The sequence below is a fragment of the Alosa sapidissima genome, chromosome 11 (assembly GCF_018492685.1).
Source record: "Alosa sapidissima isolate fAloSap1 chromosome 11, fAloSap1.pri, whole genome shotgun sequence".
Taxonomy (NCBI): domain Eukaryota; kingdom Metazoa; phylum Chordata; class Actinopteri; order Clupeiformes; family Clupeidae; genus Alosa; species Alosa sapidissima.
Genome location: NC_055967.1, coordinates 2,255,564 through 2,282,813, shown reverse-complemented (window position 1 = coordinate 2,282,813; position 27,250 = coordinate 2,255,564). Strand labels below are relative to the sequence as shown.

Below are 27,250 nucleotides of genomic sequence, written 5' to 3'. Positions count from 1 at the left end.
TTTGCACCAAATAAAGGCAGTGTTGTGGGTTGTGTTTCTACAACATGTTGGCACCAAAGTTAATTTCTGTCATAAACGGAGTAAGCTAAGTGTTTTCTCCATTGTCCACTCGATTTTCGCATAGACCTCTGTACCAGGCAGCCACAGCACCACACTTTTGGGGGGCATGCTCATGAGCCCCCATGTTCATGCCCCCAAGACTCTAGTGCTGTGGCTGCCTTGTAACCTGCATATTGTTTTTATTTTTTCCCTATTATTAACACTATGATTTTCCGAAATAGTAAAGGGGAATTCCTGCAATTTTCGCATAGACCTCTTTACCAGGCAGCTACAGCCGTTACACTTACTGCCCATGTTCATGCCCCAAGACTGTAGCGCTGTGGCTGCCTGGTAACTCGAGCTAGGTGAAACCAACTGAAACAGAGATTTATGAGAATTATGTTTTAACCAAGGACTAAAAGCGTCAGCGAATACATTTTAATCATAAACATGATAACACATGAAAACTTCCTTTTCTAGTTCGATGTATGTTATACACAGCAGTGGTCATGCTTTTCTATGTATGTCCTTGTGAAGTTTGTATGTCCTTGTCAATGATTGTCCTAACTTTGTTTGTCCTTTGTTGTTCTTTGTTGTCCGTCAGGCCTCAACGAAAAAGACCACCTTCAGCATTCACTCCGCATTAGTCTGCATTAGCACACTGCAGAGTCAGGTGTCTTGTCCTACTAACACCCCACTCGTGGCCTGCACCTTGATGTGGTGAGTGGGCTTTCAACCGTCTCGTCATCGTCTCGTCTTAGTCATGGAAAAAAAGGTCGTTGACGAACATATTTCCTCTCGTCTCGTCTGACGAAATTAACACTAGTTTTTGATAGCTGTTGAAAACTGCATGGAACTGACAGAGATGTTTTTGTTTATTAATAAATAAATAAATAAAAATAACATTATGCTGATACCTTCTGCTTTTCCCAAATACAATGTAGCCTACAGGTGTAAGTGACCTTTCATCAATTCAGTTGCAATGGATGAACTGTGATGAACTGCCCTACTTGTGATTGTTTAGAGATTTTAAAGGTTTTATAACAATACTACAACTTTGGATTTTCTACAATCTATTCACCTTTGCAGCGCCAGTAGGCTACTTTCTGTGCAGCCGCACACAGGCACGCCAAACAAGCATACACAAAAGTTTCAAGAGTGGGGGATGGAATTGATCAGTGTGATTTATTTTCTCGGAACGGATGTACAGGACTGAGCGGCGGTCATATTTTGTACCGCTATGCGGTACATCTAGTTTAAAAAGCAACTGCAGCTACATTGTGCGTCTGCCCTGATTCTGATACCATGGCGGTATTAATTAAACCGTGGTGGGCCGCCATGCTGAAATAAACGTAGAGGAAACACTGTTATGAGACCTCTTTGCACAGAGATTAATAAACTACTAAAGAGACAAAAACCTTATTTCAGACTCGGTATTTATAGACCTTTAAGCTAAAGTTCTTCCACAGTTTTTAAAACCGGTTTAAAACACTGATTGTTTGTTGGTTTTATTTTCACAGGTTGACAGGCCTCAATGGACAGTGAGACGGTGATTTACCTTTGGACTGGCACCGACCAGACATGGACACTGAAACTTAATTTCTCATGAATATCTTTACAAGATGCAACACACATTGTGGAACACTTTAGACACTAATAAACATGTCCACTGTTTTCTCTGGAATTGTTTTGTTTGTCATTTGTGGTAATGGATTTCCAAATGTATGGACAAGCTTCATTTTACTGTTTATGTGTGTAATCAGCTGATATTAGAAATTATGTATTTTAGAAATGTATATTTAATTAGAAGCAAAGGTAGCCTAGACATCATATTACAAGAGTGGCGTGTTTAAACTTAAGAAAACATTGATTTAAACTAAAGGTACTTAAAATAAGATTCACAGAGATGAATTTAATTTCCTGCCCATTTTATTCACACATGTATAGCTCGTCAATTTCTTTAGCCTGATTTGGTTTTGTCAAGGGTTGGGTTAACAACGTCAAAACAACGTCGTTTTAACCTCATGTCAGGTAGGAGGGTTGTGCCCATAAAGATTCACTGACGAATGTTGTCGGGCTGTAAGCGATAATATAATATATATATATATATATATATATATAGGTGGCAGTGAAGGATAAGAAATAGAAGAGCCGTATATTATTAACAGGCTAGAAGTTTGCAATTTAGGAGCCTACTGCAACAAATGTTTTCTTTAAATTACAAACAGTAGGTAAGACTACATGTTTTGGTGGCTAGCTGGGTAGTTCTGTATTTCAAGGTTTGACAGGCTAGAAGTTCGCAATTCAAATTTCCACTGGAGCTCCAAGCGGATTTCTACACGTAGCCTTCAACACTGTTTACAGCTCTTTGAGTCACGGTAACATGTATTTTTTGGTACATAGCTAATTTAGATACACGTGTGGGTGCTTGTGTTTCTTTAGGAATCCGCCGTCTTGGTTTGTATAGAAATGAATATTAAGTGACACACGTAAGATGTTGGAAATACATACATGCATCGATGTTTGATGGCTAGCTATTAAGTGACATAGTCTACACCAGTTTCTCAAACTATTTCAGACCAAGGACCACTTAACCAATAAAAGAAAAACTCACGGACCAGTACACCTAGCTAAAAAAAAGAGTAGACCTACTTCAACAGTACATTATACAATAGGCCTACTCACTGAACCACCTTGCTTATTGTCTCAGACTAGGACCTTACTTAATGTGTCAGACTAGGATTCATATGATTTAAACTGGCATATTTTACATAGGCAGGGTTGCAGAACTTTTTGGATTTACATACAAGTTGGTTCAATACTGCAAACAACTCATCTATATTATATTTTACCACATCTGCTCGCGGACCACTTGGGATAGCTTGCGGACCACCAGTGGTCCCCGGACCACACTTTGAGAAACACTGGTCTACACTAAGAGGTTGGAAATAAGTTCCTATAAGTAAGACAGTACATCGATGTTTGGTGGCTAGCTGGTAGTTCTGTATTTCAAGGATTGACAGGCTAGAAGTTTGCAATTTAATACTGTAACTAATGTTTTATTTGTTTATATTACAAAAACGGTAGGTAGGCCTATCGGTGTTTGGGTGATTGGGCGGCTTGCCGGCTGCGATTTTTTTTTTTTTGTAGGGTGGTAGCTGAAGACTGTCTGTGATTGGCCAATACCGCCCTACTCTGTCTGTGATTGGCTGGGATATGCATGAGAATACGCCCTACTCTGTCTGTGATTGGCTGGGGTTATGCCTGATTGACAGTTGCTGCCTCTCTGGCTAAATCGAACGAGAACGTTAAAAAATCTAAAGACAAAACTGATGGGCTTCTATCACTAGTATCAGCCAGAAATTATAAAATATCCCACCTAAATGTCTGACTATGACATGTTTTAAGCCTGCAGCAAATATACAGTCCTAAACTCCTGTTAATAAATTATGGCAGTTCAATTTTATATTACCCTGATAACCTAGTTACCTTAATGCTATCCCTGTTATCTAGCTAACACTACAGGTTGCTATGCTAGTTGTCAGTTTGGTTGTGGCTCACCTCTGGGCTCACGAAGGATCCACTAGCTAATAGCTAGCGCTACCTATCAGTAGGGAATTTATAAAAATAAGTTGGGGGGAAACCCCCCAAACCCCCTTAAATACCGTAACACTTATTCATCATGTTGACAACATAGATGGTAAACAAGCTATTTTACAGTATTTGGTTGACAACTTCAACCCTAACCCTAATCAATGCAATCCTTGTTAGCAGGTTGTTATGCTAGTTGTCAGTTAGATTCTGGCTCACGAAGTTTAGATACTACCCATAGATATATATAGAACACCTATCAGTAGGGAATTTAAAAAAATAAGTTGATATAAATCAAATTAGTTGGGGGGAAACCCCCCAAACCCCCCCTAATACAAACAACCTATTTTACAGTCTTAGGTTGACAACTTCAACTATTTTAAAATTGTTCAACGTCCACGACCAGAATGATGATTTGATTACCACCGAGTACCGAGTACCGAGTAGGGCGGGACTCTTCCCCTACCACCCTACAAAAAAAAAAGCTTGCCGGCTAGTTCAATATTTCAAAGACACTTGCGTTCCTTCCTGTACATTGGGTCCTTCGACAGAAAACAATAAACTCAGGCGAATTATCGAACAGCAAACAACATTCTGACCAATGAAATTCTGGAAGTGCAACAGCTAATAGACCAATCAGAATGTATTTTATTTATTTTGTGACGTAATCATGCAGATCTGGTAACCCGTGCAGATCAGGTACCCACACTAATATTAGATATTACATGTATTTGATGTGTTGTTCAATAATAAAAATGGATTTAGGTTTCTGTTGTAAGGTTCCTCTTCTAACTTCTATGTGTACCAAGAATTTGGCTACAACATTGTTGTACAGTGATTTATTATATTCAGTGTCAAGCTGTTAGATTGACACCACTGTGCCACCTCATCAACCTGATCCAAGTAGAGCTGTTCATTGTTGTTACTAATCAGGCCCAAGATCACTGTGTCATCTGCAAACTTGATGATGGAGGTATGACTACTGTTGGCTTTGCAGTCATGTGTGTAGATGTTGTACAGCAGTGGACTCAAAACACAGCCTTGGGGATCACCAGTGCTGATGGTTAATGAGTCAGATGTCAGACCCCCCACTCTAACCACTTGTGAACGGTTAGTGAGGAAGTCAAATATCCAGTGACACAGGGTGGTGTTCAGTCCTAAGGCCTTCATCTTTGTGACCAAGGTGAGAGGTACTATCGTGTTGAATGCTGAACTAAAGTCAATGAACAGCATCCTCACATAATTCCCATTCCCCTCCTCCAGGTGAGTTAAGGTGGTGTGCATGAGGTTTGAGATGGCATTTTCTGTAGACCTGTTGGCTCTGTAAGCAAATTGGAGGGGGTAGAAGAAGGCAGGGAGGGATGAGCAGATAATGTTTTTCACAAGCTTCTCGAAACACTTCATCACTGTAGACATCAGGGCTACTAGGCGGTAGTCATTCAGACATGATGGACTTGTTTTTCGGTACTGGAACAATAACAGACTGCTTGAGGCAAGTAGGAACTGTCTCTTGAGCCAATGATGTGTTAAAGATATAAGTGAACACAGGAGCTAACTGAGCAGCGCAGGATTTCAAAACCCTGTTAGAAATTCCATCCGGTCCAGCAGCTTTTCTACAATTTACCCTCCTAAAGGCATTGCTCACATCGACCTCAGAGACACAGAAAGGTGCATCCTCATTTGCTTCACATGCTGCAGTTAGTGCAAGATAGTCTGTGTTTTTCATGTCAAAGCGAGCATAAAAAGCATTTAGTTCATCAGGGAGGGCTTTACTCACATTCATCATAGAAGGGGACTTTCTTTCAAAGCTAGTGATGGTTCGGAGTCCTTTCCACACTTGTGCTGAATAACCCTCCAAGTATATGAATGGAAACAAATTGAATCAGTTGATTTAAGAAGAAAATACAGCAATTTATGGTGACTAATTGACAGGGAATTATACAGTATGTAAATACAAATATCAACTTCACAATATCAAACACAATGCCAACTACTCTGTGCTTTAATCACCTGCCATTCATAATCACAATTGGGCATTTTGAATTTACCGGTAATCTATCACCTAGAGACCTAGCATAATTACTCTCAGGAGCGGCAGGTGGGGCAGCGAACTACCTGAAGCATCCTCCACAAAAAATAGTTCCTCAGTAAATCATTGCTCCAAGTCTACTTTTAATAATGTGATTGTCACATTAATTATCTGTAGTTTCTGTAGGCTTTCCAACTATTTTTGGTCTATTGACATCAACTTTTGGATGCATGGTGGCGATTCTCGTTGAGTTTAATGTGTCATGCAATGTTGGGGCAGGGCACCTCGACGATCGCATTCCTCAATAATTTATCGCATAACCCTGGCGGCTTCAATAAGGATTGCAATCCGCGCTAAAAGACGCCTGTATGGTCATAAAGTAGTCTGCCCCATGGTCATATTCTAGAACTGCTCAAATTATTCCGCCAGTTATAAATTAGGCCTATCGTTTCATTTCAAGATGCAGAAATGGCGAGTATTGCACCTGTTAACCGTGTTGAGTTTCTGTTAAAAAAAAAAAACAATTTGAGAGGTTGAAATTAGAAGATTCGTTAGCTAACCCTGGTGTTCTTCCTTGGTTTAGTAGCTAGCTTCTAGTGGATTTAATAGCATCTTTTGACAGCGCAAAAACGAGAAGGCAACAGTGTTCAAAGGTATGGCATAGGCTGCTGCATTCAGAATGAGCTATATAGCCTAGTTTCTACAGCGAGTGGTCAGACAATTATCCATAACACCCAACTGTCTTGAGTTGCAGTTATAAAACCCAACTACTTAAAAATATTAGATAGTTAGCAGGCCAGACAGAACACAAAAAAAATAGTTTTGTTTACCCATAGCAACGTTGCTATGCTTCGCTGGTTTAACGTGATGAGAACGGTGCAAACTTAACTGATGGGTTACTGATCTACAATTCTGACTGTGACATGATTTAAGCATACAGCAAAGTCCTGTAAAATATATAATTTTAATGTAGCCCAAAATGATAGGCTATTAAAAAAAAGTCAGACTATCTGCCCTACCAAAATGTATGGTCACCGCACGCTACTGATTACTCTTCTAGTTGATTAATTTATGGAAACCAAAAAAATGTTTAGTTAATTCTAGTTCATTTCACTCTTAATGATGTATATTGTTTTTAATTGTTTTCTAGCATATAGCTAAATATATCTCGGTGATGGTTTAGTCTGAGTTTTTGTAAGATTTCTGATGCTGCAACAGTTGGAACTGCCACTGAGAATAAAAGTGTGTTTAAAACCAGTTGAGTTTCACATCCCCATGTCTGTTCTCTGTTTCTCTTTTCCTTGAATAATTTCTTTCAGTGTGTCAGGAAAGTCACAGCGAGAGTGAAAATGTTCCTCTTATTTGTACGTTTTGCTTCTGTAAATGCACTATTGCAGTTTGATTGGGCCTAAGATTTCCTGTTGAGTGCATCACTGCAAGATATTCATTGCAGACATGATGTGAATCAGTTGTGTTTTTGCACATACAACTGCTAATTCACCTCACTGCAAAAACTGTTTCTCTAACCAAGTGTTGTTTATCTTCTGTTAAGATCAAAAATCTAATTGGTATTGTTTTTAGTATAAAGAGACTATGTTCTTGTAAAATCTAAAAACAATACCAACTAGATTTTTTAAGATGGTTAAACAAGCAGTTTGAAGTGTTCCAAGTTTAGGGGTTCAGGAAAAGGCCAGTCATTTGTCTGCTTAGCTGATATATATTGTCTTGGTGGACTTGACTTTCAGTGTGTGGCTTATACAACAGGGAAGTGACTACCTCTACTACCAAGCTTAGCCTGACTTGGGCACAAATTGTTTATGTTGATGTTTCTTAATAGATACTTTTGTCTTCAATAAACATTATATTAGCATTAGAATTAATAGTTTAAAGTGAAGTTTAAGTAGCCTACATTAGTAATAATAACTAGAAAATGTAATTCCAAGGAGTTTACAAAAACATACAGTGTTAAAACCATAGACTATATATAGAACTGGACAGTGTGGTTGCATTCAGCAGTGTTCTATGGAATTGAAGCCGCCGAGGCAACGCCATCTTGGAAAATTTGCAACCAATTTGAAGTGCGGCTGCGCAGCAGAAGTTGAAGCATGCGCAGTGAAGAGGAGTCGTGGTCAGGCACGCCCACTCAGCGAGTTAAACACGCCCCTTGTCGATAGAAACCCGCCCCCTTGTCCTTTCCACAACACAGGTCGATAATGAGGTCGACTCGGCGCCGAAGGCTAGCTGGCTGGATGAATTTAGCGGCTGTGAGTTAGCTAAACAGCACAAACAACAGTCTTCGGTTTGTTCTTTGCTGGTAAGTGTTGTGTATCAACTGAAACGTTTTTTTGTCTATTGTTGTTCTTAAATACGTCTAAGAGAGCTTATTATGTTGATTACAGACTGTGAGAAATTAGTATGGTGAATACTAATCAGTTAACAACAGAAATACGGACAGTGAATTACATGCTAACGTTAGCAGCTACATTAACGTTACTGTAAACTGTAGGCTAAGTTAGTTATTGAGGTGAAGATTAGCAAACAGCTCCCGTAAGAGTCGATGCATGTTTAGTCGGTTTTATTAGTTTTTGCTGTTTTCAAATATCTCAATCTGAATGTATGCCATCTCAACATGGAGTAACCATTGACTGTACATGGAGATTACACAGTCAGTACAGTTTATGATGTGATAAAGCAACGTAAGTTAACGTTATATGAATGTCATATTAATGTAACTACTAGCCAGTTTGCTAACGTTGCATTTTTTCTAACGTTAACAACAAAGACACCTCCGTTAGAGCTACATCTGTGACGGTAGGTCGGTAGTTGTAGACCGCATAAGTGAATGATCGATAAATGCAACGCCTGCATTAAACACTACGCCAAGAACCAGTCACAAATTCCCAGGGATATCGGTGAATATTAAGAAAGTAACACCTCAATTTGTCATCTAACGTCCATGATCAGTCATACTGATAACGTTATTTTTCAAGCTGACGCAAGTTGATAACATTCACATATTTAAATATAGAATTTAATATTAAAATCGCATGTTTAAACGTGTAGTTAACATTAGGTAGGCAGTGACATTTATTGCACACATATATTTAATTAATTGGTATTACTAGTGGTGTTGAGTGCCTCATTATATGCTTTGTAATATTGTAAAATTGTCTGACTAACTTTATTGTAACTTTCCTTTTTGCAGATAAGGTATGGGTGATGGCTGAATGTACTGGAGGTGGCGGCAAGGAGGTCTCCATTAGTCTGCAAGGGAATGCCTACGTGAAGTGGTTTGGCTGGGGTGGTCTGAGGTGGCATGTCCTCCCCCTTTCTCCAAGTTCCCAGACATTCATCTCCCTGACACCACCCACTGTCACTGGATCAACCTGAAGCCCCTTATACATGGGACAGGGCACAGCACCACTACGAAACACATGACTTTCAATAACTTGCGTGGCACCAAGATAGGTCTGCCGCTGCTCTGAACCTTCTGTTAACTTGACATCATTCATACTTGAGGCTGTACACATCACTTTGTTTCTATTTTCTTTATTGATGCCACCCAAACTTCAACTTTCTGTATGCCCCTGAACTCACACAAATTGTAAATTGCAATGCGCCATTTAACCAGTGGTGTAGTCTAGTTAGCTGTAGTGGTGGGTATACTGTGAGCAATCCTTGCCTATTTTAAATGGGTATACTGAGATGGTGATGCTTTTTAAGTGGGTTTACTGTGTAGTCCTGTGTATCACATAGACTATACCACTGCATTTAACTGCCTTGGTATTTAACAGTAGCCTACACACAGATGTAGAAGTTAGAAGAACATTAATATCAGAATAATTATTGGTTGATACTAAATCAATTTTGAATGTTTTTATTTATTTTGTTTGAAGTATCATTCAGAATGCCGCCTGGTCTTCAATCAGCCTAAGAGGACACATGTAACTCCTCTCCTAGTTACTCTCCGTTGGCTCCCTATAGTAGCCAGAATTAAATTTAAATCTCTCACTTTGGTCTATAGGACACCGACTGGATCTGCTTCTTGTTATTTTGATTCAACGATCAAGATGTACATCCCCAACCGCCCACTGCAGTCTTCTGTTGAGCGTCTGTTATGTCGACCAGTCTTAAACGCTAGGTCAAATTCAAGACTCTTTCCCTCAGTGGTTCCATGTTGGTGGAATGAGTTGCCCAGCGCTCTTCATTCCTGTAATAGTTTTTGGTCTTTTAAGAGTGGTCTAAAGGCATATCTGTTCAACATGCACTTAGTTCATTAAGCGCTTCTTAAGTGTTATGGTTTGTATAGTACTGTGTTATTTTCATTAGGCTGTTGATTAATTTGACATAGTTTTTTTATTGATATTCTCCTTAATGTAGTGTTACCATGTTATTGTTGGCATTGTTATTTATTATTCCCCCCCCCCCCCTCATTTTCATTGTTTATTTCATTAGGCTATTGATTGATCCCTGTTAAATGTAAGTATTATATTGTTTTGTATTTGTATGTGGCTTTGGACAAAAGTGTAACCTAGCCATCATAATGTGGTATTTTCTTATGCACTTGAAGCAAAAAATAAAAATATGTTTCTTTAAATGTAGTACCACTTTAAACACATGACTCACTGAACAGCAAAGTAGCTTCCTGATTATGTGTACAATGTCTACAGAGTATCCTGATGTAGTAGGTCTATGTTCTCATATTTTTACAGCTGACATGAAGGCTGCAATATTACAATTTTGATTTATAATGGAGCACCCTCTCTGGTGAAAGACTAGTACTAGCAACCCTGTGGTAGAGTCATACGATTACAGACATATTGAGAGAGCCTATGATGAGTTGTCACAGTTTTCAATTTAGACGTATTGAAATGGGGTACGTCTACGGGAGGATTTACACATCACTGGCAAGACCTGATCAAATCATACCAATGCAAAATGTTTCTCCAGCAGTGCAATCGCAGGTAACAACGATACCTTAACTCAGCATTTTCAGATACCGCTGTTATGAGCATACTAAGCAAATTGTCCATTTGTAACTTTGAATCCCTCCTCACGTTAAGCTATGGTCCAATATGTGTTCACTAAAAAACAAGTAACGTTATTTGTCTGGCTTATTAATAAATGGTCATACCGAGGTTGTCGACCTAGCAGGCTAGGTGACGTTTATTGCCATTTGTGCAAAACTAAGCAAGAGTTAACGTTAATGAAACTTAACATCGCCTTCTCCCAGTGACTTAAGTGTATTCAAATGAAGTTGCAACGGTGGTGGCGGCAACCACTGGTTACATTAAACCATTTGAAACAAGTAGGACTGTAAATGATTGTGACTATGGCTAACGTTACTTCGGATCAATATAGCAGAGCCCTTTTACTTTACCTATCAACTGGCTAATGCTAGCATGATTTAGCATGCTATAAGCTAATATACTTAGCATCTACGAAAGAACAGCACATGTTTTCACTAAGAATCTGTCACAACTAACAACGATGTCTCTTACAAACAATCACACAATGTATGACTATCAATATGTATTTAATCAGACTGTGATAAGATATAGCCTAATGATAATAACAGCAACACTTATTTAGGTTAGATTACGTGTCGATATCAGGTGTCGTTAAAATAAGGTAGCGACAAAGCGTCGAGTCTGCTGCCAGCCAGCTGTCAATCATAGGTGTAAACACGCCCTTTTTAGATTTGTTAAAATAACATTTAAAAAAATGATTTCAGCGAGAAAAGAAAAATAGTGTGTATTGAAGCATCTTGAAAACAATTTTTTCGAATAAAAAGTTGTAGATGCAAAAATAGTTTTAGGTGAGAAAAGTGACACGGAAAGTTGGCTACTTGCCCATTGAAATACATGGAGATGGGCGGAGTTACGCTTTGTACTGCAACCAGCCACAAGGGGGCTCTGGACTAGCGCTCGCATCACTCTTAACAGACGGCACACTGTCCAGTTCTATACACGGGTTTCCCGTTTACCAACAAAACTAGATGCGCGCGCAGCCATGAGGCAGAATACGCTTGTTGGCCGTCTACAACGTTATAAACTTAACCTAAATAGTCGGCTGCTGTAAGCTACAATCGGATTTTTTTGTATACCCCTGTTGTCTCAATGATAATAACATCTCATTTCAGACTATATTTCAAAGTTTGACGTTCATTTGAATGATTAATATAACATCGTATTTTGTCATTTTTGGCGAAGACATGCATTCCGTTAGGGATATTGAACATATTTAACATTCTCTAACCATCGTGATTTCGAATTGGTGCAGTTTTCAGCACAAACACTAATTTTATTCTTTTGCATTGCTCTATGCTGTTTTATGGTGCTTTCTGCCCCTTGGTTGCGCACGCATATTTTCATGACGTTCCATAGAAATCCATGTATACAGTCTATGGTTAAAACAGATAACGTAGAGATAGTTACAATGGTTTTGCTTAGATTGACATGGTTGTTGCAATGCTAAATAAAGCTGTTTATATGATGGTTGCTAGGGTAATCATGTTGGCTGCTATGGAAACTGACATAGATGCTTTATTTCAATGGTTGCTATGTTGGTTGCTAGGTAGGTGGTGGTTTAATATTAGCCTGGGTGTTCCCATGCTGCCTTGCGTGCGATTTGATTCACGCTGCTAAGGCAGCCTGGAGACCATGGAGCAAATTTTCGCCTGAGAGGGAACCAATCACAGAACAGGGGGGAAAGCAAGACGATGATGAGCTATGCACAGACACATTTGATAGACATCCGTGGCACCCAATAAACGGATCTGGGCATTTTTTTCAAATACGAGAAAATGAACGTTTGGTTCCCAGACCACGTCTCATTGAGAAGTGGTGGCGCTAGCCAGGCTAGTTTAATATAGTTGGCTAGAGGCATAGTTGATGATAACTGACAGTTGGAATGGCTGAACAGTTAAATAGTTGGATAGTTTAAATAGTTAAATTATTTAATAGTGAATTATAGTAGTGAAGACTTTTATTTTGAAACAGTTGTGGGCAGAGGAAACAGTTGAAAAGGATCTGTAGTCTTAAGAGAGCCAGATTGTATGCTTAAAGCCTGAGACAGATTAGATAGTTTAAAAGTGTAATGTATATAGTGTAATGGATGTTGATAGGCAGATTGTTTAATGGATGTTGATAGGGAAAAAAAGCTTGGTTTTGGTAATTTCTCAAAAAGTATTACGTTTACAAAAATGAAAAATACATTGCCTAAGTGTCCTTTTTTCAAGACCTACGTTACGTTAATTTTGAACGAAGTTTCTACGTTAAACGGTTGAAGCTGAATTGGACGCAAAAATTTTGGTTAGAAGAATAATAATAAAAAGAAGAAGGCGACGACTTCGGATAACAGAATAGTGCATTTTCATGCACTGTAATAACGATGATGATACTACTACTACTACTAATAATAATAATATCAAATCTTCATAATATCAGGAAACATAAACATGTATAAACCATGAAACTAAAGAAAAATAAGTATAAGAAGCTAATGAAGAGTAATTGTCACATGTGTCATTTCGGCTGATTAAAGACAAGTAGGTAAGAACCGGAATTGTACTGCATGAGGGTAAGGTCTGATTTTCCGAATATCAAACAGTGTAAATTTACATGACATGACTGATTCCACATGCTCAGAGAAATAGTGTGCAGATCATTTCTCTAATTGTCCATCCTCCCTCCCTCCTTCCTTCCTTCCTTCTGTTCTAGCCTCTCCTAATTCATTTTGTGAAGGAAATGATGAAGGAACAATAGGAGGATGGAGGAATGGAGAGGCAGATATGAGAAATGAGATGTCATGCTCACTCACGCATCACTTTTTAGAGACGTCAATTACTGATGATGCAGCGCATCACCTCTTCGGCTAGAATAAACAGACCATTTTACACACAAATTGTACTTAAACCACAGCCTAAAAATATCATATGAACATGGAGCATTCCCACTTGTTGACCCTGATAATGAGGTAATGTTTGAATTCATACTTAAATACAATAGGTGAACAAAACAGGCAACAACTTTTTTTGCATGGTAGTTCATGATAATTCGAGCTTATATAAAGGTCTTTACTGGGTCTATCTACTCATTAATTTGCCTTATTTACCTGGCGACCATTGTAAGCCAGAACGAGGCCACACTTGCCATCATACCTCAGTCCACCAGATGGTAGTAATGCACTCTGTTTGCAACCTGCCAAAACAAAAGCTCACAGAAAAAGAAGAAGGGTTCGCTGGCCTGCCAGAGTCATAGATATTAGAAAGCTAGATAGTGCATTGTCCGTCGAGTTCTATTAGGTGGCATACATGAACACGGCCGTCATATTGCTGGGGGCAAACACCTTACTGTCTATAATAATAATATATAATAATCTTTATTTATATAGCACTTTTCAAAACAAATAATATATACTAATTCAGTAGTTCTATGGGCAAAACTTGCCGGCAATCAGAGACACCTGTCTGATTTCCAATCAGGGACACCTGTTTCTCCATTGGCCTCCAGTGATCGTTGCCCCCACAAATATGGCGGCGCTATTTATGAACGTTCTGGAGCCCAATGCGGTATCTAGCTTTCTAATATCTATGGGCAGAGTAACCACCTTCTTTTTCAGTGAGTTTTTTTTTTTTTTTTTTGCAGTTTGCAAATGGAGTGCTTTACCACCATTTGCTGGACTGTGTGAAGGCAAGTGTACAATGTAGCCTCGTTCTGGCCGCCGGGTGAATAAAGCAAATTGTTGCAAATAATCGCTACAAACTTGTTTGAAACTGAAAGTCGACTGACGTGGGAGGGAATTTTTCACCTTGGCAGCTTGGACCTCTCCCCGTTCTCCCCTCCTTTGGTTGCTATTAGACAAATGAGACATCCCTGATGACGTCGAGCTGTGAACGATTTCCGGGGCACAAGCTCGAGGACCGAGGAGACAAGCCGCATGCAAATAGAGCTTGGGATGCACCCATAGTCGATCATCAATCATGGCGTCCAAATTATGTGCAGTGGCTGGGGGTCAATGAAGATGAATCAAGATGGATGTTGATATGTTGGGGAAGAGCTGGATTAGCTGGGAGTACCAGGGCCCAGTTGTTCAAAAATCTCATGTTTTACTATCCAGGATCAGGTAATTCATCTGACTTTTATGATGATTTTTTGGAAGGAATGTGGGATTGGATCAACCTGATCTAGATTTTTTTAAAATCAGGATTATGAAATTTGGATTAGGTACCAATGCCTGTAAATGGGACAAGGCCTACATATCACTATTTAGCCTTCTGTCTATGTAAGGAACAAGTTAGAATCAGCAGCATGAGTTGAATAGAATAGAAAAGGTCTTTATTGTCATTATCACAGGTACAACGAAAGTGCTAGTGTTACTTATTTAAGAATAAATATAAACTATAGAATATAAGAACTAGATGTACCGCAGAGCGGTACAAAATATGACCGCCGCCCAGTCCAGCAATTTTTTTCCACAAAAATAAGTCACGCTTGTCAAATTGTGTTAATTTCCTACTTTGTTCCTTTTTTGTGTGTTTGTAATTGAGTGTGTGCAGAGTGTGTGGTTGTTTTTGTGTATATGTGTTTTGTGTGTGTGTGTTTTTTGTATGTAGGTGTGTTTGTATGTGTGGGTGCATGTGTGTGAGGGTGTATGTGTGTTTGTGTGCATGTGCGTGTTTGTGCGTGTCGTGTGTGTGTGTGCATGTGTAGTGTGTGTGTGATTACGTGTCTTTGTGTGTGTGGGTGCATGTGTGTGAGGGTGTTTGTGTGCATGTGCGTGTCGTGTGTGTGTGATTACGTGTCTTTGTGTGTGTGTGTTTTTATGTGTGTGTGTGTGCATGTGTGTGTGTGTCTTTATGTATGTGTACATAAATAAAGCAAATCAGGGAACCACCTACTCTTTGCGATAAGTGCCATGGGATCTTTAACAACAATGGTGAGTCAGGACCTCAATTTAACATTCATGCAAAGGAAAACATCTCCTGCAGTACAGTGTCCCTGTCACTGCAATAGGACATTGGGATTGATATTTGTTTGGTGGCTTTTGGCCACAGGAAAGAGTGCCACCTACTGGCCAACCACCAACACCACTTCCAGCAGGAACCTATACTCTTCCAAGGAGGTTTCTTATCCAAGTACTAACTAAGCCTGCTTAGCTTCAGTAATTCAACAAAGTCAGGGTATCTGCTGGTCTGGCTGCTGGCTAAAAACAAAAGGTGAAAGGCATATATGATTCTAACTGTCTCACTGAATTGCATTATGCACACTCAATTCTCACTGGTATCTGCTAGACAACAAGTATCAAAACATGATTGGTTCATAGATTTCACATGTAAAATACATTTTATACAACCCCACCCCCATCTTGCTTGTTCATAATTGTGAGAAATTCTTGAAATGTGTACGTGTTTGTGTGTGTGCGTGCATGTGTTTCTAGGTGTGCCTGTGTGTGTGCATGTGTATGCATACGTACATATGCCTACTGTGTGTGTATGTGCCATACGTATGATTACTGTAAATGTATGTGTGTGTGTGTGTGTGTGTGAATATGCACATGTGTGCATATGGAATGGGTTAACATGACCCCTGGAGGCAAACATACGCAAAAAATTGGTCATCCTAAGCCCTACGGTTCTCAAGATATTCCACCATGTTGACAGCCGCTCCACCTCATCTCTGTAGGCAGACTCCCATCCATCAATCCATCTCTGTAGGCAGACTCCCATCCCTGGGGAATAAGTAGTATAAGTACATATACTCTTTTGATCCCGTGAGGGAAATTTGGTGGAGCAGTGAGGGGTTAGGTGCCTTGCTCAAGGGCACTTCAGCCGTGCCTACTGATCGGTGTTCGAACCGGCAACCCTCCGGTTACAGGTCCGAAGTGCTAACCAGTAGGCCACGGCTGCCCCCGAATACCGGTAGCCTACTGAGGCTTGGGCCGTGGATGTGTGGTGGCCCACTCTGACCCCTCTGTCTTAAGTGTGAAATATATTTACATTTATAACATGTAATGTAAAATGTATGACAAAATATATGGTCATAAAATGTTTAGCTTGCTAAAGGGTCGAAAATGTATTTTGATCATAGTAATTCCTCTACCTTTTCCCCTATACACAACAGTACCATATTTCACTACTGTATTATGACACAGCTATAATAAATACTACTTACATTTAAATGACTGCAATGTAAAATGACAGATGCTTTCCTAGGACTATTAGGCCATATTAGGTGGCACCTAACACTAAGTGCGATTATTAGATTTATTGTCTTGTTTCTTTGACATCTTTCCTTAAGTCGTTTTTTTTCCCTGAAGGTGTTTTTGATTGTTTTAATCTGAAGACACAGAAATCAGCAATATAAAAGAGAAATAGTCACAACTCACAACATCTTTATATATATATATATATATATATATATATATATATATATATAAACTTAATGTAGATAACTATATATAGAAACTCAATGTAGATAACTCAAAATGTCCAAAGAAATCCCAAGATATCCATGTTATGTCATCCAAAATAAATACACCAAGTGCAAAGGCTAAAAAAATATTGGCTATATTTGACCGTATCCATATGTTTTATCACATGCCTGAAATCGACCCTTCGATAGCCTAAACCCTATTTTTTGGATCAAAATGAATGAATCCCATTCGTACTGTCGGGGAGGAGCCTGACACGAACCTTGTGGTGTCGGCGTGATGGGAAGGGTTAGACTTTACGAGGAAATGCTGAGATTTGATTTGGAAAGGTCCTCACAGACCGACCCAACATAAAGTTGGCCGTCAGACATAAACTAACGCTAGGCTACGCGTAACGAAAGTTAGAATCTAGTTTGAGTTCGATTTTTTGCCATGTGGGAATGGGAATACTTTTATCCGATGGTAGAGGTGTCTATTCCGTCTTTGAAGAGAGAAATGGACATGTCCGGAAAAGAAAGAAAAGTAAGTCTTGAAAATGCAGGATCGGGAAACCCCACCGATGTCTTGCCTAGGCTACTGTGTCTATCATTATTTCTAGAATTCTATTAAGTTATAGTTAACGTTACGCCCAATTCAGGTTTGTAAATCATGATCGTTAACAAAGCCTGGCAACACCTGGACATACACATTTAAAGGGCCGTGGCCTAGAACACACCTGGAACGATATAGCATAACATTAATGGCCAAAACAACAGCTCTATTTCTTCAGTTTCTTTAATATTGTTCTAGTTCAACGCATAGCCGCCACACCGCATAGGCTACTATAACGATAACAACTTTCAGAACGATTTTAACCTGTTGAGGACGGTCACAAATTATGTGATTAGAATGTTTTGCGAACCGAGAATTCCGCATTATGATGCGACAATTACCCTCAGAGATTTTCCCCATAGACTGTATAAAGAACACTGGAACTATAGATCGTTTGCGTAGAATTCTAGAAGAAACCAGGAAAATAATTCACTCCTCAAAAGGTTAAGAATGCTAAAAAAAAAAGTTGACAGCCAATCAGAATCCAACAAATGTTTAGAGATCTACATGAGGAGAACCTTTACCGTTGTTGAATCTGGCCCCTAAATTTATACAAACAGTGTATGTTATTCAATTGAATACTGGAAATTATTTACAGGTCCAAGCTCAACTCCTAGTCACAGAGCATAAATATTGTGACTTTGTGGTTTGGGCCGCCAACTTCATGTTCGTTGAGAGAATTTATCCAGATGAACCTTTCATGAAGGATAAGCTACCAAAGGCCATATAATTTTTTGAAGAAGCACTACTTCCAGAGTTGGCAGCTAAATTTTATTCAAGAGCACCAAAGCCAACTGTTAATCCCCGACCTTCAACAGAAACAAAGAAACGGAGAGTGGATTGTGAAATTGAAATATGAAACAATAAAAACAATCAATTTTCATAGAATTAAATTAAATTCATTCTTGCACTGTAACAAAGTTGTGAGTCATTCAAATGGGACAACAGAGTTGCACATATTTGTTAAAGCGCAGCACACAGTCACAATTTTATCGAGTGTTGGCAAATTTGAACTGCACACCCTGGTGAAATCAATTGGAATGGTTGAACTCATTATGGAGAACTTGTTCCTGATGTTTCCGATGACTCTCTCCACATGAATTCTTAAGTTGGCTATCCTTCTGGTTTGCTCCACCTCAATCCCAGTCAACTGTGCCTTGCCTTTTGTGAATGCTGGCATTTTAACTGTGGCACAGTATAACCCTACTGACTCGCGGATGTCAAAACCTCGGACTGCCAGAATCAAATCACCTGGCAAAAGGTTTTCTAGCAACCCACTCTGCTCAGTCAGATGCTTGTCTGAAACCCGGCCACCCCATCCATCTGAGATGAAGCTTACTGTGCCCTGTGGAGTTATTCCAATCAAATACTTTACTGTGGTGTTTATATGACGAGTATGTTTGGACTCTAGCCAGTGGATTGGTGGGTAGCTCCAAGAAAATTTCAAAACAGTCAATGATTACGATACAATTTGGGGAATGCTTCCTAAAGTCCATAGGCATTGTTTTTTTCAGTTCTTCTCTTTCAGGCCAGATAATTAAGGGTTTGAGGCAATCATACAAGATATTCAAAACATGATTAAAAAGCTAATTGTTAGGCCTAGTATGTGCAGTATAATGCCACCCCCTTGTGGTAAAAGATATTATAGCTGTGTGAAAGTTGACTACTCCCCAGTTGACAAGTGATGCTCGATCTCCCTATAATTGCTAGTGTATGCCGCTCCTCTGAATCTCAGGTATGTCTCAATGTAACACAATGATACTATGTTTTGTGATACATTAATATGTTTCTTTTTCTAGAAGTCTAATGCTAGGGTTAGTTTGTATGTGATCTCTCAATAGCTAGTAGCTATCCGCTAACGTTAGCCTTCTAGCTAGTGCTACTTAATACCCATACATAAATGTGATATAGTTTAAGTCATGCTACTCATATTATGTCAAACTTGGGCTGGTAACAGATAATAGAGAATAAGTGAGGCTAAACATTGCTTAACTCTTGTGCTCTGAGTAGCCTATCAGTTAGTGCTGGCAAGTCGTCATACGAGGTGCTTGCTAACCAAAACATGATATCTATGAGTTTTACCCCCATTCAATAATCCAACATTTCATAGACGTCTTTTGTTTATATTTATTTACCATTAATAAGCATACAATGCATCGTGTTTCTTAGCCTAACATAGCCTATTACCTGAATGGTCACTACAGACTCGTAAGTGGTCAAGGCTTTTAGTGGAGTCCTCTCTTAAGAGATCTTCTCTCCTTATTTTTCTCAACCATCACCTTGTCCGAGGTACTTCCACCATATAGGTCACTGACGAAGGTAATAACTCCATAGGGAGCCACGCCAATCAGAGCTTTAAGTGTGGTGCGTCCTTTGTAATGACTGTACAGATGACTCTGGGTGTCCAATCTTTCTGTGTTGGAGACAGCCACTTCAGTGCAGTCAAGCACAATCCAACAGTCAGGAAATGGCTGGAAGCAATCTGGCAGGGATGTTTGGTTCTTGACTCTGGAGGGGATGTTGTTTTCCATCATGCCGACATACAAAATGTCGTACAGTGCACTGCTGATGGTGGTGAAGATGTTTGTGACTGTGGCACGGCAGCAATTGAACCTTGTTGCAAGGTCTAGGATGCCACAATTCAGTCGGAGCTTCATCAAAGTCAGGAGTAGCTGATCGATAAGGGGCATAATTTGTACATTCCAATCAAAATGATACTGGAGATCAAATTTGGAGAGAAGGGCTTCCAAAAAGAGGACAGTGGCAACATCTGGCAAGCCAGTGTAGTAACTGACTTTGTCAGGGTGGGAGGAGATTTGACTGAATGAAAATGTTTGTTTTTGTTTCTCCAATTCTTGTTTCAGTTGGTCATTTTCTTTTCTCAGCATATCATTTTCAATTTCAAGCACCACAACACTTGAAGTACCAGGGGTCTGTGTAGCAACGTCAAGGTGGTTTAGGGCTGGTCCAGCTGTTCCTTCTTCCTCCACGCTCACAGGGACCATTTCTTTTTTTTGTTTGGTGGGGATATGATCGGGGAAAGCCTTTCCATCGCTCCATCAAACCGCGTTGGCCCAGCTGCTTTTCCATCAGGAAAATGCCACCCACAAACTCTGGAGTTGTAGTTCGAGGTGAACTTGTCACGCCTACAAAAATAATTTTAAACGTCAATTAACATTTTATATCTCAGGCTCCCTCCAACTTGCAGAACCAACTTATATTATCAGATGTGTTGTTTAGCTAGGTCTACTAGAGTCAAAGTCAGTCTCACTTCAAAGTCTAGTGATTTTCTATGCAGCACAGACACTGGCTGTCTTCCTTAGCATACAGTACGCAACATTACTGGTAGCAGTTCAAGAACGATAACAATAACCTTAAAAGCACTTCAAAGTGCTGACAAAACAACTTGCAATAGCTAGTTGTAGCTGCTACCTAACTGGTAACGTTAGGCGAGCTAGTATCGCCTGTTATTGTTGTTATTATTATTATTATTATTATTATTATTATTATTATTAGTTCAAGAACGATAACAATAACATTGAAAGCACTTCGAAGTGCTGACAAAACAAACAAAGCTTGCAATAGCTAGTAGTAGCACTACCTAATATTAGCTAGTAACGTTAGGCTAGCTAGTAACCGTTAGCCTGTATTATTGTTATTATTGTTCATCATTTGAGATCCAACTTACCGTATCAACTTCAGCCATCTCTTCCTCTCTTTTTCGTCGAGGGGAAATCGGTAATACGATATAGTTTTGTTGACATCGTTTCTGTTGTTACAACACGGGACACAGCACTGCACCATTTTACTGCCATTCAGGTTGACAGAACACCATAATGAATATTAGCGTTGGACACGGAAGTGGCTTTTTGGATATGATGGCGTAGCGCCTAGCCATGCCCATTGGGGCCCTGTAATCAGTCCCACTTTTCCCACAGTCCGAGGCCCTTGGATCTTGTTTACAACTCCTTTACAAATAGAGTTTCTCTCTGAAACTCAACATGGGCCTGCCTGCCTCAGATGCTTTTCAGTTGTGCTGCATTACTGTTCACTGCAAATCGAGCAAGGATGAGCACAACTAACTTTGAAAATCAAAGACCCGCAACTCCAGCCATCATAATGCGAGGAATTCCTGCACATATTTTACAGCGCTGTCTGATAACGTTAATCTAATAATGGAGCGGCGTGAATGCGGGACCGGACGGACCAACTTCTGACTTGAACCGACACAGCACCACTTTGGAGGTGCGCTCTCTCTCTCTCTCTCGCAACAGGACTCATCACCGCTGAAGTCAAATTATGCTAGGTGCTTCTACATCAACTGCTAACTGAAAGAAAAAGAAAACGAAAGTTTAGCGATCAGGAACTGTCAGGAATTTGTTCTCCATTTGAAGAATATAATCGATTACGGACGTGCACAGACAGCTACACACGGAGCGCATTGTAGGCCTAGTAGACAGGTCATCTGCTGGAAACATTAGGCCTAGTTTTTGGTCAAAGTTTTCTCCATGGATTCCTGGTCAGAACCCCTATTGGAACAGATTAAATGGGGGCATCTTGGGGCATGTTGAATTTTGTCCAAAAATCCAATATGGCCACCGTATTCCAAAAAAGCATATTTTTACACGCTTTTTGCTATGCTATGGGGACATTTCAATGCATAGCAATTCTTCAAATTCTTCATTCATTCAAAGCATAGCAATTCTTCATTTCTGTCAAATACATAATTACAGAGGTTAACTGATGATTTTAAAACCCTAAGTATTTTTCTAACAATTTTAAATCATTAAAAGAAATTATAATTTTGTCAGATATTTGTCAAATATCAGAAATCATCAAATTTCCTTCAAACATAAACCTCTTACAGATTAAATACAGTTCAAATAACTTGGGTACCTTAACTTAAACAGATTAAAAAAAATAAATAAAAAAAACTCAATATAAATTCAATAACATGGCCCCAGCCTTGGCGCAACTGGCTGGGGCACCTGCACCGTACGCCGGCGACCCGGGTTCGATTCCCGCCCCGTGGTCCTTTCTGGATCCCACCCCAACTCTCTCTCCCCACTCACTTCCTGTCACTCTTCACTATCCTGTTGCATTAAAGGCATAAAAAAGCCCCAAAAAATAAATAAATTCAATAATATCCCCAAAATGTAGGATTTTGGAGCTAAACTATCACAGGAAGGAGAGCACTGGGCTACTCATTCCACCAACGAGTTACCACTGAGGAAAAGAGTCTTGAATTTGATCTAGCGTATGGCTGGTCGACACAACAGATGCTCATCAGATGACCCCAGTGAGTGGTTGGGGATGTACAGCTGGATCATAGAATTGAGATAGCCGTAAGCAGATCCAGTAAGTGTCCTATAGGCCAAGGTCTATTATAAGGAGTCAAGGTAGAGTAGGAGAGGAGTTACATGTGTCCTCTTTGGCTGATTGAAGACCCGGTGTGCTGCAGCATTCTGAATTATTTGCAACGATCTTACTACACAATCAGGCAGGCCAGCTAACAGTGAAATACAGTAGTCCAGTTTGGATATAACCATGGCCTGCACAAGAAGTTGTGTGGAATCTTGTATCAGATAAGGTCTGATCTTCCTAATGTTGTAAAGGACAAGCCAACACGATTTTGCAATTCAGGCTACATGCTCAAAGAAATTAAGTCGGTCATCAATTATGACGCCAAAGTTACGTGCCAATCTAGTTGGGGTCAGTGAAGAGTCAAGCTGGATGTTAATCTGTTGGGAATTAGCTGTTTTAGCTGGAAACACCAAAAGCTCAGTTTTTGAGAGATGAAGTTGAAGGTGTCGGCCTGTCATCCAGACTGAAATATCAGGCATGCAGAAATCTGATGGGAAACAGTCCTCAGGTGGTAAAGACAGGTAAAGCCGTCCGCATAGCAGTGAGTCAAATCCATGGGAGTGAATGGTCTCACCCAAGGAAGTGGTGTAAATAGTGCCCTAATACTGATCCCTATGGCACACCTGTGGTGAGGTCATGATACTTTGATACAAGACACACTGAAAGAACGGCCTTTAAGGTAGGATTCAAACCAAGATCTTTCCCAGAAATTCCCTGTTCAGACAGTGTAGAAAGGAGAATGTCACGGTTTACAGTATCAAAGGCTGCAGGTAAGTAGTAGAATTAATACTGATGACTGAGCAGACTCCTGATTTGAGGTGCTGCTGTTTACGGGTTTGAGTCTGGGCGTGTGCAGGGCTGAACCACGCAGGTTAAACAGTAACAGTAAATGTAAATAGGTTACATTAGCTACTTTCAATGCTTCAGTCACAGACAGAGCAATTTCAGTAGAATGACCACTCTTGAATGACGAAGTGACAGCAAAATAATAACTTCATATAGCTCGATTTACCTCACGTTTTTGTAGCAAAGCATGTTTATAATCCAACGCTATTGTGTGTTTCTCTATGGCAAAGAATGTTCATAATCCGGTTTTGAGATCCTACCAAATTCCTGCATGGCATCCAATTCAAGGCTCCAAGAAACACCTTTTTTTTGCCTTTACTTTGTTCATGGCAATGCAGTAAAAACTTGTAGAGAATCATGAGTGCAGGCACTATAGGCACACACACGTAAACTTGGGTCAAGTCAGGTCAGATCAGTTCGTGTCACAGATATGGAGCGCAGAAAGGTCATTTTTTTTTTTTTTTCATTTTTTTGTGGGGCTTTTATGCCTTTAATTGACAGGATAGTGCAGAATGACAGGAAGTGAGTGGGAGAGAGAGTCGGGGTGGGATCCGGAAAGGACCACGGGGCGGGAATTGAACCCGGGTCGCCGGCTTACGGTGCAGGTGCCCCAGCCAGTTGCGCCACGGCTGGGGCCAGAAAGGTCATTTTTAATCACTAAATAAAAAAATGGCATTTATTTCTGTAAGGCGCACACCACATATGTCTGTAAATTGCTCAGACCAGAGAACCTTTTTTCAGTGATGTACCCCCTGTGAAATATTTTTTTCAGCCAAGTACCCCCTAACCAGAGCAAAGCATTTTTAGTTGATAAAAAAATACTTAAAACAGAGCACTGTGACATCCATGTCTAACTTATTAAACTTTGGAACCACGACTCCATCCATAAACTTCAACCGCGACTCCATCGTTTGAGTTTTGACAGTGATTGACAGGTGATGGCGGATGGCATGTGACAGGTTGGGTCGAACCATCCTGGTATGGGGGGGACTCTGGGTTTTTAGGATAATGAATTTGAATAGCCTACTGAAATATAATTTTATTAACTTATATTTTCCTGAAATATTTATTAAATAATTGTTTTTAAAGTTTTTTTGCATGGATTCTACTTTTTAAATCTATGTATATTTTAACCATAAGCTCTTTTTAGGGCATTTTCACTACCTTTATTCATAAGGATTTATTCTGGTCATTGTAAGTGCCACACACTTACTGTATATATTGTTTGTTTTTTTTCAGCAGAGTCTAGGCTATCCACATCTGCAATCATTCCATGTATTAGTACTAGCATTGATTTTATTTATAAGAATTTAAAAATTCCTATATTTTGACATGCATCTCACCACAGCAAGCTCATAGCTCTACATGCATTTCATGTGTGTGTAGGGCAGATCTGGCAATATCATTGCCATGGTGGAGGGATTCTCTGGGGCTGAGCAATTTACAGACATATGTGGTGTGGGCCTTACAGAAATAAATGCCATTTTGGTGTCTGCACTCATGATTCTCTACAACTTTTTACTGCATTGCCATGAACAAAGTAAAGGCAAAAAAAGTTTCTTTGCTGAACAAATTGGGATGCAATGTGAGCCTTGAATTGGATGCCATGCAGGAATTTGGTAGGATCTCAAAACCGGATTATGAACATTCTTTGCCATAGAGAAACACACAATAGCGTTGGATTATAAACATGCTTTGCTACAAAAACAGACAAAAACGTGAGGTAAGTCGAGCTATATGAAGTTATTATTTTGCTGTATTTTACTTTAGATCATTATTTGCCAAGGTATGCTTATGCGTTTTGGAATGCCCTGGAAACTCCCAAAAATGCATACTGACAATAAAAGTATGCATTTCTGAGGTTTCTTGTAGACTATTTGGATTGTATGTCAGGTTCTGATATAGAATGACTAAACAAAATGGAATAATTACACAAAAGTCTCCATTTTTGCATTTTCTTTGTTGGCTTCATGGGTGTGTGTAAGATGGACTATATATCTGCACAACTAATATTGGATAAAACAACACAAATATTTAATTCCTATGGATTCCTGTGAATATTTCAAGACCAGGAATGTAGTGGTAAAATAAGAGGTGGGTAAACTATGAATTCTGTGATCATGGTAAGGTGGACTGCACCATGTGGTATCAGATTTTTAGAAAAGACATTTAGAACATGTTTGATGATGGTGGAGGTTATTGTCCAATGTTTATAACAATACAAATGGCATTAAGCGGTTCATAGTGTTGGTGAGTGTACATATTGTTATTGTGGATAATACAGTGTGATTTTTAAATGTTAACAGTTGTAATTGGTGAACAGGCCTAAACTCTTTTGAGAGGTGGATAAAGTCTAATAAGAGGTGGATAAACTGCGTTTACTTGCGTTTAGCCTCCACTACATCCCTGTTCAAGACCCAATGCTGCATACTTATTGCTAAGGATATAGGCTACACTGCAGCTAGAAGTTAGGGAAGCACCAAAGGCGAGGAGAGGAGGAGGGCATTTTTGACTAAACTTAATTGAGACATACTACTACGTGCTAACGTTAACGTTACTACCATCAAGCTGCAATGATTTGCCGCGAATGAATGCCGCCCAAATGAGTTGTTGATTGGCCCACATTGGTTGATTGTGGAAATCCCAAACTAGTCCTACTGTCCTGTAGGCTATTAACGTTTTTCATGTGACGTATTCTAGGTTCTACAGCTTTGTTTACATCCACCTGGTAGGCAAGGGACAAGTTGAACCCATTGAACATCGTTGTCTGCAGCTGCCTCTCAGTAGGCTACATCTCTGTATTTGGTTCATTGATCTGTATCGATAACGTTATGGGAGAACCTGCATGTAGCCTATGGTAACTTTTTTCTCTGAAAATTGACACAAAATCAAACAATATTTGATCATTTAACTTGAACTGAACAGCGACAGGTTTTGGTAGGCAGTACAGTCAGAATCATGTAACATTAATGTCGTTAATGAATCCTGTAACATATTATAACATATAACAGCGATGACTCATTCGAAGACGATCTGCATGGATATATAACCACCCAAAAAAACTCAGAATGTGAGTGATAAAGTTCATTAATTGTATGAAACTTTTTTACTAGTTCATTGCAGCATCGGCTATATTAGGCTGTTATGCTAGCTCAGCCTTTAAATATGCTGTTATTTTAGTCATGTGGACTTGATTAAACGGGTAAAGATAATTCATAAACTGCTTATTTCTTACATGACTGAAGCAGTAGCCTAGGTTCAACAGTGGTGTTTGAGGTTGCTGTGTGCAGCTCAAAAATCAGTTTATTTTGACATACGGGAGTTAGCCTAACTGAATTGTGGGCTATAGCACATAAG

The 27,250-nt window shown here is 39.6% G+C and overlaps 1 protein-coding gene and 2 long non-coding RNA genes across 5 annotated transcripts in view; 2 read left to right on the top strand and 1 right to left on the bottom strand.

Moving 5' to 3' along the window:
- The first annotated feature begins 524 nt into the window (after positions 1 to 524).
- Positions 525 to 1,723, top strand: LOC121723344. Its single transcript, XR_006034927.1, has 2 exons — positions 525 to 759; positions 1,560 to 1,723. It is a non-coding gene; the product is annotated as an uncharacterized LOC121723344 (long non-coding RNA).
- Positions 1,724 to 17,366: 15,643 nt separating this feature from the next.
- snx22 (sorting nexin 22) overlaps positions 17,367 to 27,250 on the top strand; it is a 28,669-nt gene continuing 18,785 nt past the window's right edge. The window contains exon 1 of one of the 3 annotated variants that reach the window (XM_042108904.1): positions 17,367 to 17,614. In XM_042108904.1, coding sequence (XP_041964838.1) covers positions 17,525 to 17,614 — 90 coding nt within the window. In that variant the 5' untranslated portion in view covers positions 17,367 to 17,524. The remainder of the gene's footprint in view (positions 17,615 to 27,250) is intronic. The other 2 variants (XM_042108903.1, XM_042108905.1) reach the window with 2 other exon arrangements.
- LOC121723342 lies at positions 18,372 to 19,957 on the bottom strand. Its single transcript, XR_006034925.1, has 3 exons — positions 19,871 to 19,957; positions 18,705 to 18,818; positions 18,372 to 18,492 (listed from the first exon to the last, which is right to left on the bottom strand). It is a non-coding gene; the product is annotated as an uncharacterized LOC121723342 (long non-coding RNA).